The 15,304-nt window shown below is 36.3% G+C and overlaps 1 protein-coding gene across 1 annotated transcript in view; it reads left to right on the top strand.

The window, feature by feature from the left end:
- ERBIN (erbb2 interacting protein) overlaps positions 1-15,083 on the top strand; it is a 124,844-nt gene extending 109,761 nt beyond the window's left edge. The window contains exons 22-27 of the mRNA XM_052659006.1: positions 2,920-3,063; positions 5,650-5,769; positions 8,130-8,339; positions 9,417-9,509; positions 9,996-10,070; positions 14,928-15,083. Of these exons, the coding sequence (XP_052514966.1) occupies positions 2,920-3,063; positions 5,650-5,769; positions 8,130-8,339; positions 9,417-9,509; positions 9,996-10,070; positions 14,928-15,035 (750 nt within the window). The 3' untranslated portion in view covers positions 15,036-15,083. The remainder of the gene's footprint in view (positions 1-2,919; positions 3,064-5,649; positions 5,770-8,129; positions 8,340-9,416; positions 9,510-9,995; positions 10,071-14,927) is intronic.
- The last annotated feature ends 221 nt before the right edge of the window (positions 15,084-15,304 follow it).

The raw sequence follows: 15,304 nt of genomic DNA, 5'->3' as shown, positions 1-15,304 counted from the left end.
ATTGTCATATATCCATTTTGTTTCAGCTGTAATTCTGTACATTCTGTTGAGGCTCTTGAATTTGTGTACTTTATCTGAGGAATTTGGAACTTTCTTAAGTAAAGGAGTAACATAGCTGTTTTATAAATAAACTTCTGGTGATGGTGTGGAACTGGATTTGAGGAGGAAGAAGCTATAGCCATAGTTATAGTTAAGTTGATTGAGTTATGAGACTGTCTGACAGTCCTGAGAATAAGTAGAAGGAGAAATGTATCAGTGGAATTGAGACAAAAAAATAAATTCAAGAGGCAATTCTGAGATAGACTTTATAAGGGTTTACTCTGATGGGAATATTCCTGTAATCATTCATTGAGGAAAATGGATTAAACTTGAGATGGGTACCTTGAATAATTATTTTTTGGGGAATGCCATTAACTAGATATTGATGAGGAATAGTAGATTTGGAGGACTAGACGAATTTGGTTATCTTAATGTTATTGACATCTCAGATGGCTATTCTCCACTACTTTCCTGTCTGTCAGAGATTTGTCTGGACTTTAGTAATTAGGAAGCAAGGATGACCCATCTCATTGTTCCTTGTACTTTTCTGCTCTTTATGTTTAGAATTTACTGTATGATTGCTTGGAGAATACATGACAGTAGTTTCCCAGTTGTGCCCACTGGTAATTTAGAGATGAGAATCAACTCATTGAAATTAGGAAAAACCTTTAGAAGACACAGGGCAACATAATTTAGACCCCAGACTTGAAAGCATTGGCCGAAAATGATGGAGGGTTACGGGAGATCTCTGTTCCTCTGCATCTCCCCCTCTCTTCCTTAAACATAATTCTAATGGCATGATGGGCATTTGAAAATTCTCCTCAGGGGATTTCACAATGCCTGCCCTACCTCTAGAGGAAAAGGTGCTGCTCTGCCCAGCTGGGAGTTTAATAGTAAAACAGAAAGCAATTAGTTATTGAAGCTTACTTGGCTTTTTTAAGTAGTAACCCCTCCTTCCCAACTTCCCCAAAAACTGTACCTGGAACACAAACATAGAAAATAGATCTTACCTCAGAAATCTCAAGACTGACTGAATTAAACATATCAACAGATATTGCAAAGGAATAAAACTGTGTAAAATTATTCCTAATGTCAACATTTGCCAGTATTCCTTATTATATTAAAAACTGATAAGAAGCACTCCATGTGATTAATACAACATGATGATTTCCATTTTTACTTGCTGTTATACAACTATTAGCATGTAGTAAACAATGTCCAGGACATGTGTTCAGCACTTAATTGAACTTTGCACAATATGTTGATGTGTTTGGATAGGGTGCAGTTTTATGTGGATGTCTCTGTACAGGCCTAAATTCAAAGTCAGACCTATTCCTAACTTGTAGCCTTCTTACTCAGTGAAATATTTATAAAAACCTCATGTATGTTCAAAGATGACAGCAAAGACTTTGTTCCAAGATTAACATATTATTAAAAAGAGTCAATCAGACCACTCAAGTTAACATGTAAAACTGTGTTACAATGCATGGACGTGTGTTTTTTACATGTTTCTGTGTGATTATGTGTATAATTTATTTTTACTTTTTAATCAGATGTTTGGGGAACCTATGAATTGCCTCTGCCAAATCCTTATTCTTTGTGAAATGCTTTGAGAAAGTACAAGCCTGCTCTATTCAGCTTTTTCCTTGGTCTTTACTTTAGAATTCACAAAATACCTAAATTTGTTCGTTGTAGTTTTATAGATTCTTTTCATTCTGAAATGTCATATTGTTTCTTTGTATAAGAGATCAACTTCATAATCTGGAGAAAGTAAATTCTTCCTAAGAGTAATACAGAGATGCTTATTATGGCCATAACAAGCATTTGTGTATTTTTTACTAAGAAGCCATGTTCAAAATGAGGTTTCTCTTGGTTTGACCATCAGTCAGACCTTCAGTGTTTAGGGACATGACTAAAAGCATCCACATGTGAAAGGACAATAGTGAACTACAGGAATAACCAAGCAAGAACAGGAAGAATCAGACAGTGCTTTTATTGAAGTACATTGTTCAGGCAACTCTGGGATTGGCGATTAGGCATTTATGTAAACTCAGTCATGGAAGGCGTCTATCAGTGAAACTTGAAGGCTTCTTCACGGTTAAACAGCAGAGCCACTACTGACTTCGAAAAATACAGTCACCTTTAATATCTATTTGGATGGGAAAAGAGCTTTGCATGTTCATTTTACAGATTTATTGGAATTTTTTTCCTGATAATTGCAGAGCATTAGGAGCCTTTTAAATATTATACCCTAAAAGTCTGTGTGTGTGTTAAACTTTTCTTTAAGACATTTTTTAAGTGTGGAAGGTAATTTTTATTAGAAATTACAAGAGCCAAATATTTTTTTGCAAATACATTTTGTGCTATATTATGTATGTTTAAACTCTCCATTTACTTAATAAGACAATTTCTATAGAATGAAACATTCTCTCTATGAAACCATTTTGAGTTAGAAATAACTGAGTGTTAGTAAAGTTTGTCTTTACAAAGAAATTAGTTTGTATTCTGTGTGTAACCAGATACATACAAATACATCTGGATGTGACATCAATTCCTATTTTCTGATGAACTTCTAATCAGATAGGTTAGAAGTAAAACATAATAGCCTAAGAGCCAGCTGTATGTTTGCACTTTCTTTTTTGGTGTTTAAACATGTAAATGGTTGGGTTTACATATAATTTATGTGTGTATACATATATGTTTTCATGTAAATATATGGTAAATGGTGCCAATTTCTTTCAGTGTCTCTGAAAATTCAGTGTTGCATGGTATTCCTGCGTGATCTGGGGGTTACTTGTATATATGTCTATGTGTATAACGTGTCTTGTGAATTTTGCATGCTACACTAATCTCTGTTAAATCTATCCCCTCTTTATTCAGAGCATGCTGTCAAGGTCCTTTAATTCCAATTTCACTGCTGTAAGCAACTTTCACTATGGCAGCTCTAGGGATCTGCATGGCAGCCAGGGCAGTCTCGCCTTGAGTGTTGCAGACGGAAGAGGTTCTGGTGGGCACACTTTTCGAGTGAGTACCTGCAGTAGATCAGTACTTCAGTACATAAATGAGAAAGAAGCCCACATTTCATGTTACCCAAGTGTTATTGACCAGAGTGTTTGAATATCCACTTACATAACAAATCACCTGCCACAGGCATTAGTTTCTGCAAAAATCCCTGGGTCAATAATGTGTTAACAGTTCTAGAAAAGTAAATCTGTACTGTGGGTTAAATACCTTGATTACCTCCCAGTTCTTCCGTGGCTTAGTTGTAAAGCTCTGCAAAGCTGATTTAGGCTTTACCTCTTTAAGTTTCAGTGGTCATAACTAAAGGTGTAGTCAGCTCTTATTTATGTAAAAAGGGATGAGCAATAGGAGTTGAAGAGGTTTTTTAAAAATTCTTTTTCTCTGCAGTGCTCTCTCAAAATTAGCTTGCTTTCCCTAACTCAGAGTTTTAATGCTGTGCCATGCGTAATACATAGAGGGGTTGTAGGAATTAGCCTCCAATTAAAATAAATAAATTTAAATTAAAAAAAGAATAATTTTCACTTTAGTGACTGAGAGTTGGCAAATAAATACCTGGAACTAAGTTTAATCATAATTTGCAGAATATGATTAAATGTGAGGCAGGAGAGATTGCAATAAGTACCAGTGAAAAGGCAAAACCCAAATCCATTAACACCCACCTAATCATTTGTGGGAAGAAGGAAGGTTTATTCTTAATGAAAGTTAAGGGTAGGAGATAAGAAGGGTAGAAAAGGAGAAAGAACAGAATAACTCTGGCTCTTATAAAATTTGTCTTTCCATAACAACTTGAGGTGGTAGCATGACCTCTAAGTAAATATTTCCTCTGCCCTTCCATCCTGAAAAGACCTTTCTCCCTTTGTAGAGCTTATTCTCTCCCACATAGTTTTATTTCCATACTGACCCTGCTTCTGGGTTCTTTGCTTTTGACTTCAGCGTCCCCTTTCTTACCACCCCCAGACCCCTACTGCTGTTTCATACACTCCTGGCTTTAGTCTGTTGTTCTCTCGGATAGAAGCAGTATCCTGGGTTCACTTTACTCTGCCTGGACCTCACTCATCTTGCTGTCCTCTGTCACCTGCTGCCACTCGGTTTCTGTGTTACACGTTAGTGGCAGCAATCATTTTGTAACTTAGCAGTCTGAAACAGGGAGAGAGGAGATGATGGCTAGTAAGCCCTGCTTTTCTGGTGCTCTTCCTAGCTGAAGCCACGAGGTTATTAACTCAGGGATAATCTTTATAGTCATCTGGAGCAATTGTTTTTTACAAATTCTTGATCAGTAATATCTTTTGCTTGTTATTATGAAATTCAGAGTCTTTGAGTCTGTTGCACTTTGACTTTTTCATCTGTAATGTACTTGTTCATTTAAAGATATAGTTGTACATTCACACTTGAGTTTAAACTTCAAGCTGTGAGTTAAGTTGATGATTACACATTTCTGAAAACACATCTCAAAAATAGAAAAGGCAAATAAAGTATTCACTGTATAAATACACAAAATCAGATCAAACTACATCTAAAAATACTGAGCCAGGACTTCCCTGGTGGTCCTGTGGTTAAGACTCCAGGGAACTAAGATCCACATGCTGTACAGCACAGCCAAAAGAAAAACAAAACAACAAAAAACAAACAAAAACCCACTAAGCCATAATTTGAACTAGTAATAGACTGCACATGATAGCTTTGTCACAGATATGGTTCCTAAGACTAAATTACAAACACTTAGATTTGTATGTATCCTGTGGCATATAATAATGAAGTAGATTTCACATTAGTTTTCAACATGCTGATACATTGAGTTGGGCAGAAAGTTTGTTTGGGTTTTTACATGACGCCTTTTGTAGTAGTTTGCATATCTGTGTTGCCAGCCATAACACTTTTTTGAAGGTAACGATACTGCTATTTATCAGAATCTGTTTAGTTTTCTAAAACAAAGCTTGGTGTGTTTAGAACTAAATTAAGGTGAAAAATAGGCACAGAAGGCTGTATATTTATTGATATTGCTCATCATTAAGAAGTAAATCCTGGATGACACTATGCTGTTAAAAGAACAGCAGTTAATTTTTTTCTTTTCAACTGAAACTTTTTGCTGTACTCAACAGGAGTACATATATTTTAGCTGCTCTTAAAATTTGGGCCTCTTAATTTGGATTAATAACTAAACTTATTGCTGCAAATGTTAAAAGCTAGGTATTACTGTAAATAAAATCATAAAAACATCATAAAGGAATATCTTAACTATATATTCAGATGTACTTTTTACACATTATAAGAATAAACATTTTGCCACGTAACTTTGAAAGACTGTTAAAGGTACTAATTTTTTTCCAGTTTTAGAGATATAACTGACATATAACCTTGTTTTAGTTGAAGGTATACATCATGATGGTTTGATGCACGTATGTATTGTACAGTGATTACCACAATAAATCTAGTTACCAGCCTTTAGAAAGATGCAGTTATGATGGTAACGTTTGATTTAGTTCTTTGTCTTTCCATTGTCTAGCAGTATCTCCTAAGTGTCATCACTGTTTTGGTTTCACATCTTAAAGATCATTATTTGTTTATTTTTTATTTCCCCCTTATTTGAAGCATCTCCAAACATCTTGTCCAGGAGATCCTTGTCAAGATGATATATTCATTTCAGGACAGCAGAACTACCCATCAGCTACACTTAGTCACAAAGATGTTCTTCCAGACAGCCTGATGAAAGTAGGTGCTCAGGGAATGAAGTAGTATCTGTGAGCTTACTGTGTTTTACAGCTTTTCAACTAGAAATATGTTTTAACACTGAAAATGCTTTTGCGAGGACCTTTCCCACTTGATTAGTAAGTTTTTTTTTAAGAATTGAGAAATAAGATATAAAATTTCACTCTGCTGTTTCTTAGTTTATTCCATGATTTTGTCCACACTGAAGAATCATTTTGTTAATTTTGGATTACTGTAGTATCATCTTGTCTTTTGAATCAAAGGCTTTTGGGCATTCCTGATGGTAAACTATTTGGAGAGTTAAAAATGAACCTGTCTTAAGTTCGTCATTGGATGATGAAGGCATTTTAACAGATAATACTTCTAATGTAACTGGAAATCACTTTGAAAGACTTTTATATATGATAAAATAGATGATGGTTATAGTCTTATTACTTTTAAACTAAAGCATCACTCATTTAGAGAGTACTTTTTTGTCTCCAGTGCTGGATACATAATTCTTTTCTTTAGTATTTTCCTCAGTTGTTCTTTTATCTTAACTAAGCCTGTATCCCTAGTATAACCAGATATAATTGTGAAGCACAGTTATATAAACTTTTGCATTGTGCTTGAGAGTAGGAACCCACCCATTTAAGTTTGCACATATTTATTTATTTTACCCTTTTTTGGATGCTTTTCTTGTAATTGAGCTCTCCTATCCAGTTTCTTTTTAATACCATTTTGTAGTTTTGGTTACCGAGTTTGTCTTATGTGTCTTATTCTCCTGAGATACCTGCTAATCATAGCTTAGTATATTCCATGGCTATGTTTAACACTGGTGTAGAATGTCAAGTATGCCTAAGTTCTGTGTGTCAGGGAGTCTTAAGAATGGGTCAGAAGTAGTTATTGTCTAGAGTATTCTTCCTAGGAGAAAGGTATTGAATCTGCCCATAGGAGTAAATTGTATTAGCATGGAGAAAAGCAAATGCTATCTGCAGAGTATGCATAAAAAAATAGCTGCAATCTCATGGACAGAGGAGCCTCGAGGGCTATAGTACGTGAGGTTGCAACGAGGCAAAAACAACTGAACACACACACACAGTATTTAAGTGCTCCTGGACAGATTAATTGCTTCAAGTCTAGTGACCAAGTGGTAAACAACCACAGTTTAAAAAACAGAATACAGGACCTCTTTCTCCTCTAACCAATATAAGATTTGTGATAGAGGGTTATCTTTGTGCCTTGTCATAAAATACCCAGACTTCATATTTTACTAAGTTCTTAAGTATAATACGGTGAAAAAGAGAACTTTCTGTTTAAGTAAAAATATTCTTCACCAAAACCACACTTCGTATTCCTCAGCATGATGCACATAAATAAATAAATAAATGGTTCTGAAATTGTTGTCATAATCTTTTCCCAAACTTTTCTACTTTGGGTAGTTTTAGGGAAATGGGACTCAAATAATTTCCCTCAACAGTTTTTCTGTAATTTCCTTGTGGGTTAATAGTTAACAGTGAAGTTTTGAATGATTGAATAGCTTAAATATATTTATTTCCTCTTCTATGCAAAAATCTCTTTATATGCATATATTTGTAATGTAAATATAACCCTTTTTTTTTCAGACAGATTCCTCATACTAACAGAATAAGCTATTACCACATTTCCACAAAGGTTATTTTTAAGTCTAAAAGACAAGAGTCTTTAAAACAAAGATAATTCTTTAACAGCAACAGAATAATCTGGACTTTTTTTGTTTAGTCTGTGAAATGTAAAATGTCAAGGTTTAACTTTTGTGGCTCACATTTTATGGAATTAGTATTTAGAGAGTTTAAAATTTCATAACTTGAGACACACACACACTAAAGGAATGAATCAGTTTTCTGTTACATTGCTGGACTGGCTTTTTAATTCTGGAAAGGAAAGAACAGAGGTAGAAGAATATACTCAGATTATGAAAAAATTCTACCACAAAAAAACAGCAAATGCATCTTTTGAGTATATGTGAGAGACTAAGTATAGGAAAAGATTCCCTTTTAATGGCTTACTTAAATTCTAAAATTTTGGCATACTTTATCATTTTAACACTGGGTTACGGTTATAGAAAAGCAAACAGTTTTAAATGTAGATGTGATTAATTTGAAGCTTTAAAAGAGTGAATCTATCAGCAAGCATCAGGCAGACTTAGAATAAAGACATTAACAGGGTTTTTCTTTTCCTTTTAAAAGTGTAAAATCAGAAAAAAAAAAATGGCATACATGGCGTGATAATGTGATTTAGAATGTTAAATTCAAGTGCTTTCGTAATGCTCCAAGAAGAAAATCCAAATATTTGTTATAAGACATTATTATTGGTCATTTTAAGACACTTCATGTTTTTCTTAGATGCCTTTGAGTAATGGACAGATGGGCCAGCCTCTCAGGCCTCAGGCAAATTATAGTCAAATACATCACCCCCTTCCTCAGGCATCTGTGGCAAGGCATCCCTCTAGAGAACAACTAATTGATTACTTGATGCTGAAAGTGGCCCACCAGCCTCCATACACACAGCCCCATTGCTCTCCTAGACAAGGCCATGAACTGGCAAGGCAAGAGGTAAGAATGATCAAGACTATTTGGAATATGAGACTAAGCTTTTAATGTATTTTATAGGTTATTTAATTATAGCAATAAATCCATATAGAATTTTAACATAGTTTTTACCATTTTAATAGTTTGGTTTTCATGTAGTTTATAAGGTATTAAACTTTGTGGTTTAACTTGACTGTATGATTCCCCCGCCCATTCTGATAAATTGACATAGGATATAGCGTTGAGGGCATGATTTTTATTTTCCCTAAGGTGGTTGTTTTTCCAAACTGGTTGATAATGTTCCAATAATCAAGTGTTCTTCAGGAATATAAATAGTAGACCTTTAAACTTTAAGGGTGTATTATATCTGCTAATTGCTATTTGATACTTGGTTTCTGAAACTGGACTATAGTCTCCAAAGAGCTTTGAGAATTAAATCTTAGAAACTACTTTCAAAGTCAACAGTCATATATTCATGTATTTTGATAGTTTATTAATAAAATAATATCATTAGAAACTTAGAGAAATGTATCATTCATTTTGTTTTAGTTTCTGGAGAAAGAGAGTGTTTTACAACAAAATTTAGCTCTTGCCTCTTTTTCTATAGCTTGATTGTAAAAATACCAATTGATCATCAATCCTAGCTCCTTTAAAGGGTATAAACAGATTAAGGAAAGAAGTTAGCCTCCTAACAACCACCCAGGGATCTTTTATATGTCTTATGAAACATAGTCAGAAATACTATGTAATTTAGATGTTTGCAAATGGAAATTGATGATAAAGTACATGTTTTGTGTGTATGCTCTATGTCATTAGAGTCTGTGATGTCCAAAATATATAAAGTCAGCATTAATCGGTTGCATAATCCTCATAAGATAGCAATAGATTGATTTAGGAGCTATGCTTTATAATCTTAGCTGTGCCTTTAACTCACTAACTCATTAACATATTATTTCACATTGTAATTTCATTTCATCTGCCCAAGTATTTATTTTTGGTGAATTCTTACATATTTATGTTTTCTTGAGCTGAATTTACCATATGAATATCATTGTAACTTTTCCTGATAACAGCAATAAGTTTATTTTTGTGTTAACTCAGATTCGAGTAAGAGTTGAAAAGGATCCGGAACTTGGATTTAGCATATCAGGAGGGGTTGGGGGAAGAGGAAACCCATTCAGACCTGATGACGATGTGAGTTTTGTTTATATATCCTTGAAATGCCCATTAATTTTTATTCACTAAATTAATGCCTTTTATGCATAAGTAAAAATCTAACAGATATTTATTTAAATCTAGATAGACGTCACCTTATGATTTCCCTGTTCAGCTTTTAATTTTGAAATGTGATCGCTACAAATTAATTGTTTGAGGAATACAAATTTAACTCCAAAATATTAATGTTCTTTATATTGTGAAGTGACATTTTAATTGTTAATACTTTTCTACACATCTATATATGTACTTTTTTATCACTTTGACAAAAAATCACTGTACTACTGTAAGAATCACCAGAAGCACAAATAACATAGCATTATCACAGTATTGGAGAAGACAGGGAGAAAACTTGTACCACAATTCAAATATTTGCATACTATAAAAACAATTGCTCCTTGGTACTCTTCTTTTTATGCATACTTCTTTCCAATAAATAATTATCTTTTTTTGTTGTTATTAAAGGGTATATTTGTAACAAGGGTACAGCCTGAAGGACCAGCATCAAAATTATTGCAGCCAGGTGATAAAATTATTCAGGTAACTTAAGATACATCTTTCATTATCTTCTTTTCTTTTCTTTTTTTTAAATAATATCTGAACTCATCAAATGCCAGATTAGAAAGTAAGCATTTTATGAAGTTATCTTTAGATATTTGTGATTGAACAGAGGCATTTCTTATAGGCTACTCTCTAGTGCTTTCATAGCTTAAAATACTTCTGCCTTATACCTTGAAAAATCATACTAATAATTTTAAAGACACCTTAGCAGTTTTGAAATATATCCTAGCCTTTTGATTAAGTTTATGAATGTTGTTGTCCAGCCGTGTCCAACTCTGGGAGCTCATGGACTGCGGCACACCGGGCTTCCCTGTCCTTCCTCATCTCATGGAGCTTGCTCACACTCATGTGCATTAGTCAGCGATGCCATCCAACCATCAATGGCAAGAACAAGTTGCGCAAGTTACAAATGTTAGCTTGTTCTAAAATAAGATGAGAAAGAATCCCTTTTGTGTGTTATGAGAATTAAAAGATTTAATTTAAGAAGCACTGAGAGGCATTTAGAACTGTGTATCTGGTGTAGAGTAAGACCTCATTAAATGTTTAACCTATCACAAGAAGTATAGTGCTCTTGCTCTGATGGCTCCTGGGCAAGTGGGAAGACTGGACCTCAACCTCTTCTCAGTTCAGTCACTCAGTCGTGTCTGACTCTTTGCAACCCCATGGACTGCAGCACACCAGGCCTTTCTGTCAATCACTAACTCCTGGAGTTTACTCAAACTCATGTCCATTGATCAGTGATGCCATCCAGACATCTCATCCTCTGTCATCCCCTTCTCCTCCTGCCTTCAACCTTTCCCAGCACGAGGGTCTTTTCAAATGTGTCAGTTCTTCAAATCAGGTGGCCAAAGTATTGGGTTTCAGCTTCAGCATCAGTGCTTCCAAAGAGTATTTAGGTCTGATTTCCTTTAGGATGGACTGGTTGGATCTCTTTGAGTCCAAGGGACTCTCAAGAGTCTTCTCCAACACCACAGTTCAAAAGCATCAATTCTTCAGTGTTCAGCTTTCTCTATAGTCCAGCTCTCACATCCATACATGACTACTGGAAAAACCATAGCTTTGACTAGATGGACCTCTGTTGGCAAAGTAATGTCTCTGTTTTTTAATACTGTCTAGGTTGGACATAACTTTTCTTCAAAGGAGTAAGTGTCTTTGAATTTCAAGCTGCAGTCACCATCTGCAGTATTTTGGAGCCCAAGAAAATAAAGTCTTGTCACTGTTTCCACTGTTTCCCCATCTATTTGCCATGAACTGATGGAACCAGATGCCATGATCTTCTGTTCAGTTCAGTCGCTCAGTCGTGTCTGACTCTGCAACCCCATGAACTGCAGCACGTCAGGCCTCCCTGTCCATTACCAACTCCTGGAGTTTACTCAAACTCATCTCCATTGAGTCAGTGATGCCATCCAACCATCTCATTCACTGTCATCCCCTTCTCCTCCAGCCCTCAATCCCTCCCAGCACCAGTCTTTTCAAATGAGTCAGCTCTTCACATCAGGTGGCCAAAGCATTGGAGTTTCAACTTCAACATCAGTCCTTCCAATGAACACTCAGGACTGATCTCCTTTAGGATGGACTGGTTGGATCTCCTTGCAGTCCAGGGGACTCTCAAGAGTCTTCTCCAACACCACAGTTCAAAAGCATCAATTCTTTGGCGTTCAGCTTTCTTTATAGTCCAACTCTCACATCCATACATAACTACTGGAAAAACCAAGGCCTTGACTAGACAGACCTTTATTGGCAAAGTAGTGTCTCTGCTAGTGACTTTTTAATATGCTGTCTAGGTTGGTCATAACATTCCTTCCAAGGGGTAAGTGTCTTTTAATTTCGTGGCTGCAGTTGCCAACTGCAGTGATGGCTGCATCTCTACCATCTGGAACCAAAAAAAATAAAGTCTGCCAGTGTTTCCACTGTATCTCCATCTATTTGGCGTGAAGTGATGGGACCGGATGCCATGATCTTAGTTTTCTGAATGTTGAACTTTAAGCCAACTTTTTCACTCTCCTTTGACTTTCATCAAGAGGCACTTTAGTTCTTCGCTTTCTGCCATAAGGGTGCTGTCATCTGCATATCTGAGGTTATTGATATTTCTCCCGGCAATCTTGATTCCAGCTTGTGCTTCTTCCAGCCCAGCGTTCTCATGATGTACTCTGCATAGAAGTTAAATAAGCAGGGTGACAGTATACAGCCTTGATGTACTCCTTATCCCATTTGGAACCAGTCTGTTGTTCCATGTCCAGTTCTGTTGCTTCCTGACCTGCATATAGGTTTCTCAAGAGGCAGGTCAGGTGGCCTGGTATTCCCATCTCTTGAAGAATTTTCCACAGTTTATTGTGATCCACACAGTCAAAGGCTTTGGCATAGTCAATAAAGCAGAAATATATGTTTTTCTGGAATTCTCTTGCTTTTTCGATGATCCAGTGGATGTTGGCAATTTGATCTCTGGTTCCTCTGCCTTTTCTAAATCCAATTTGAACATCTGGAAGTTCACAGTTCACGTATTTCTGAAGCCTGGCTTCGAGAATTTTGAGCATTACTTTACTAGCGTGTGAGATGAATGCAATTGTGTGGTAGTTTGAGTATTCTTTGGCATTACCTTTTTTTGGGATTGGAATAAAAACGGACCTTTTCCAGTCCTGTGGCCACTGCTGAGTTTTCCAAATTTGCTGGCATATTGAGTGCAGCACTTTCACAGCATCATCTTTTAGGATTTGAAATAACTCAACTGGAATTCCATCACCTCCACTAGCTTTGTTTGTAGTGATGCTTTCTAAGGCCCACTTGACTTCACATTCCAGGATGTCTATCTCTAGGTGAGTGATCACACCATCGTGATTATCTGCGACATGATCTTTTTTGTACATTCTGTGTATTCTTGCCACCTCTTAATATCTTCTACTTCTGTTAGATCCATACCATATCTGTGCTTTATTGAGCCCATCTTTGCATGATATGTTCCCTTGGTATGTCTAATTTTCTTGAAGAGATCTCTAGTCTTTCCCATTCTATTGTTGTCCTCTGTTTCTTTGCACTGATCAGTGAGGAGGGCTTTCTTACCTTTCCTTGCTATTCTTTGGAACTCTGCATTCAGATGGATATATCTTTCCTTTTCTTCTTTGCCTTTTGTTTCTCTTCTTATCCCAGCTCTTTGTAAGGCCTCCTCAGACAATCATTTTGCCTTTTTGCCTTTCTTTTTCTTGAGGATGATCTTGATCACTGCCTCCTGTACAATATATCATGAACCTCTGTCCATAGTTCATCAGACACTCTTGTCAGATCTAGTCCCTTAAATCTATTTCTCACTTCCACTGTATAATCATAAGAGATCTGATTTAGGTCATACCTGAATGGTCTAGTGATTTTCCCTACTTTCTTTAAATCTGAATTTGGCAATAAGGAGTTCATGATCTGAGCCATAGTCAGCTCTGGGTGATGTTTTTGCTGACTGTATAGAGCTACTCCATCTTTGGCTGCAAAGAATATAATCAATCTGATTTCGGTGTTGACCATCTGGTGAATGTTGAGTTTTAAGCCAGCTTTTTCACTCTCCTCTTTCACTTTCATCAAGAGGCTCTTTAGTTTGTCTTCGTTTTTTGCCATAAGGGTGGTGGTATCTGCATGTCTGAGGTTATTGATATTTCTCCCGGCAATCCTGATTCCAGCTTGTGCTTCATCCAGCCCAGCGTTTCTCATGATGTACTCTGCATAGAAGTTAAATAAGCAGGGTGACAGTATATAGCCTTAACATACTCCTTTCCCTATTTGGAACTGGTCTGTTGTTCCATGTCTAGTTCTAACTGTTGCTTCCTGACCTGCATACAGAGTTCTCAAGAGGCAGGTCAGGTGGCCTGGTATTCCCATCTCTTTGACGATTTTTCCATAGTTTGTTGTGGTCCACACAATCCATGTCATAGTCAGTGAAGCAAAAGTAGATATTGTCCTGTAACTCTCTTGCTTTTTCGATGATCCAGCGGATGTTGGCAATTTGATCTCTGATTCCTCTGCCTTTTCTAAATCCAGCTTGAACATCTGGAAGTTCATGGTTCACGTACTGTTGAAGCCTGGCTTGGAGAATTTTGAGCATTACTTCACTAGTGTGTGAGATGAGTGCAATTGTGTGGTAGTTTGAGCATTCTTTGGCATTACTTTTCTTTGGGATTGGAATAAAAACACCTTTTTTCAGTCCTGTGGCCACTCCTGAGTTTTCCAAATTTGCTGGCATATCGAGTGCAACTCTTTCACAGCATCATCTTTTAGGATTTGAAATAGCTCAACTGGAATTCTGTCACCTCCAGTAGCTTTGTTCAGTGATGCTTCCTAAGGCCCACTTGACTTCACATTCCAGAATGTCAGACTCTAGGTTGGTGATCACACCATCGTGATTATCTGGGTCGTGAAGATCTTTTTTGTATAGTTCTTCCGTGTATTCTTGCCACCCGTTCTTAATCTCTTCTGCTTCTGTTAGATCCATGCCATTTCTGTCCTTTATTGTGCCTCTTCTACCACCCTTGTAACTTGGCAACCTCAGCTTCACTGTAGTGTGTATACACTCAATGCCATGTCTGACACTATGTCTTAGACAAGTGCTTCCTAATACCAGGATTGCTACATAAGAATCATCTGAAAAAGTGGACAAGATCCAGGTTCCTCGGTCCTACCTTTAGAGCTTTTATTTCCATAGAGATGGGGTGGAGCCCAGGAGTGTAGATGTTGTTTTAAATTGCCAAAATGATTCTTATTTTCTGCCAGATTTGTGGACTACCTGGCAGAAATTTAAATGTGCAAACACAAATTATTATGAAAAAAGTTTTTAAGTCTTTTTCTTCTCTCTTCTAGGCTAACGGCTACAGTTTTATCAATATTGAACATGGACAAGCAGTGTCCTTGCTAAAAACTTTCCAGAACACAGTAGAACTCATCATCTTAAGAGAGGTTTCCTCATAAGAGCCGTGGACTAAAAAAACGGAGAGACAGCAAGATTTATTGGAAGATACTTGCGGGGAAATTAATATTTTGACTATTTTTATATATAAAGAAGAACTCAAAAAAAATTATGTTAAAATTTGTACATTAATGAAATAATGGAACTTGTGATTAGAGGGAAAGAACCACTGTACAGTATATGGGGGAGACTATTGAATTCATACCATATAAAACTTCTCGTTAGGTTTTTAAACATAGCAATCAAGGCTACAAAAACAGATGTATGTTGT

Source organism: Budorcas taxicolor, chromosome 20 (genome assembly GCF_023091745.1).
Source record: "Budorcas taxicolor isolate Tak-1 chromosome 20, Takin1.1, whole genome shotgun sequence".
Taxonomy (NCBI): Eukaryota; Metazoa; Chordata; class Mammalia; order Artiodactyla; family Bovidae; genus Budorcas; species Budorcas taxicolor.
This window is presented reverse-complemented; position numbering and strand designations above follow the sequence as displayed.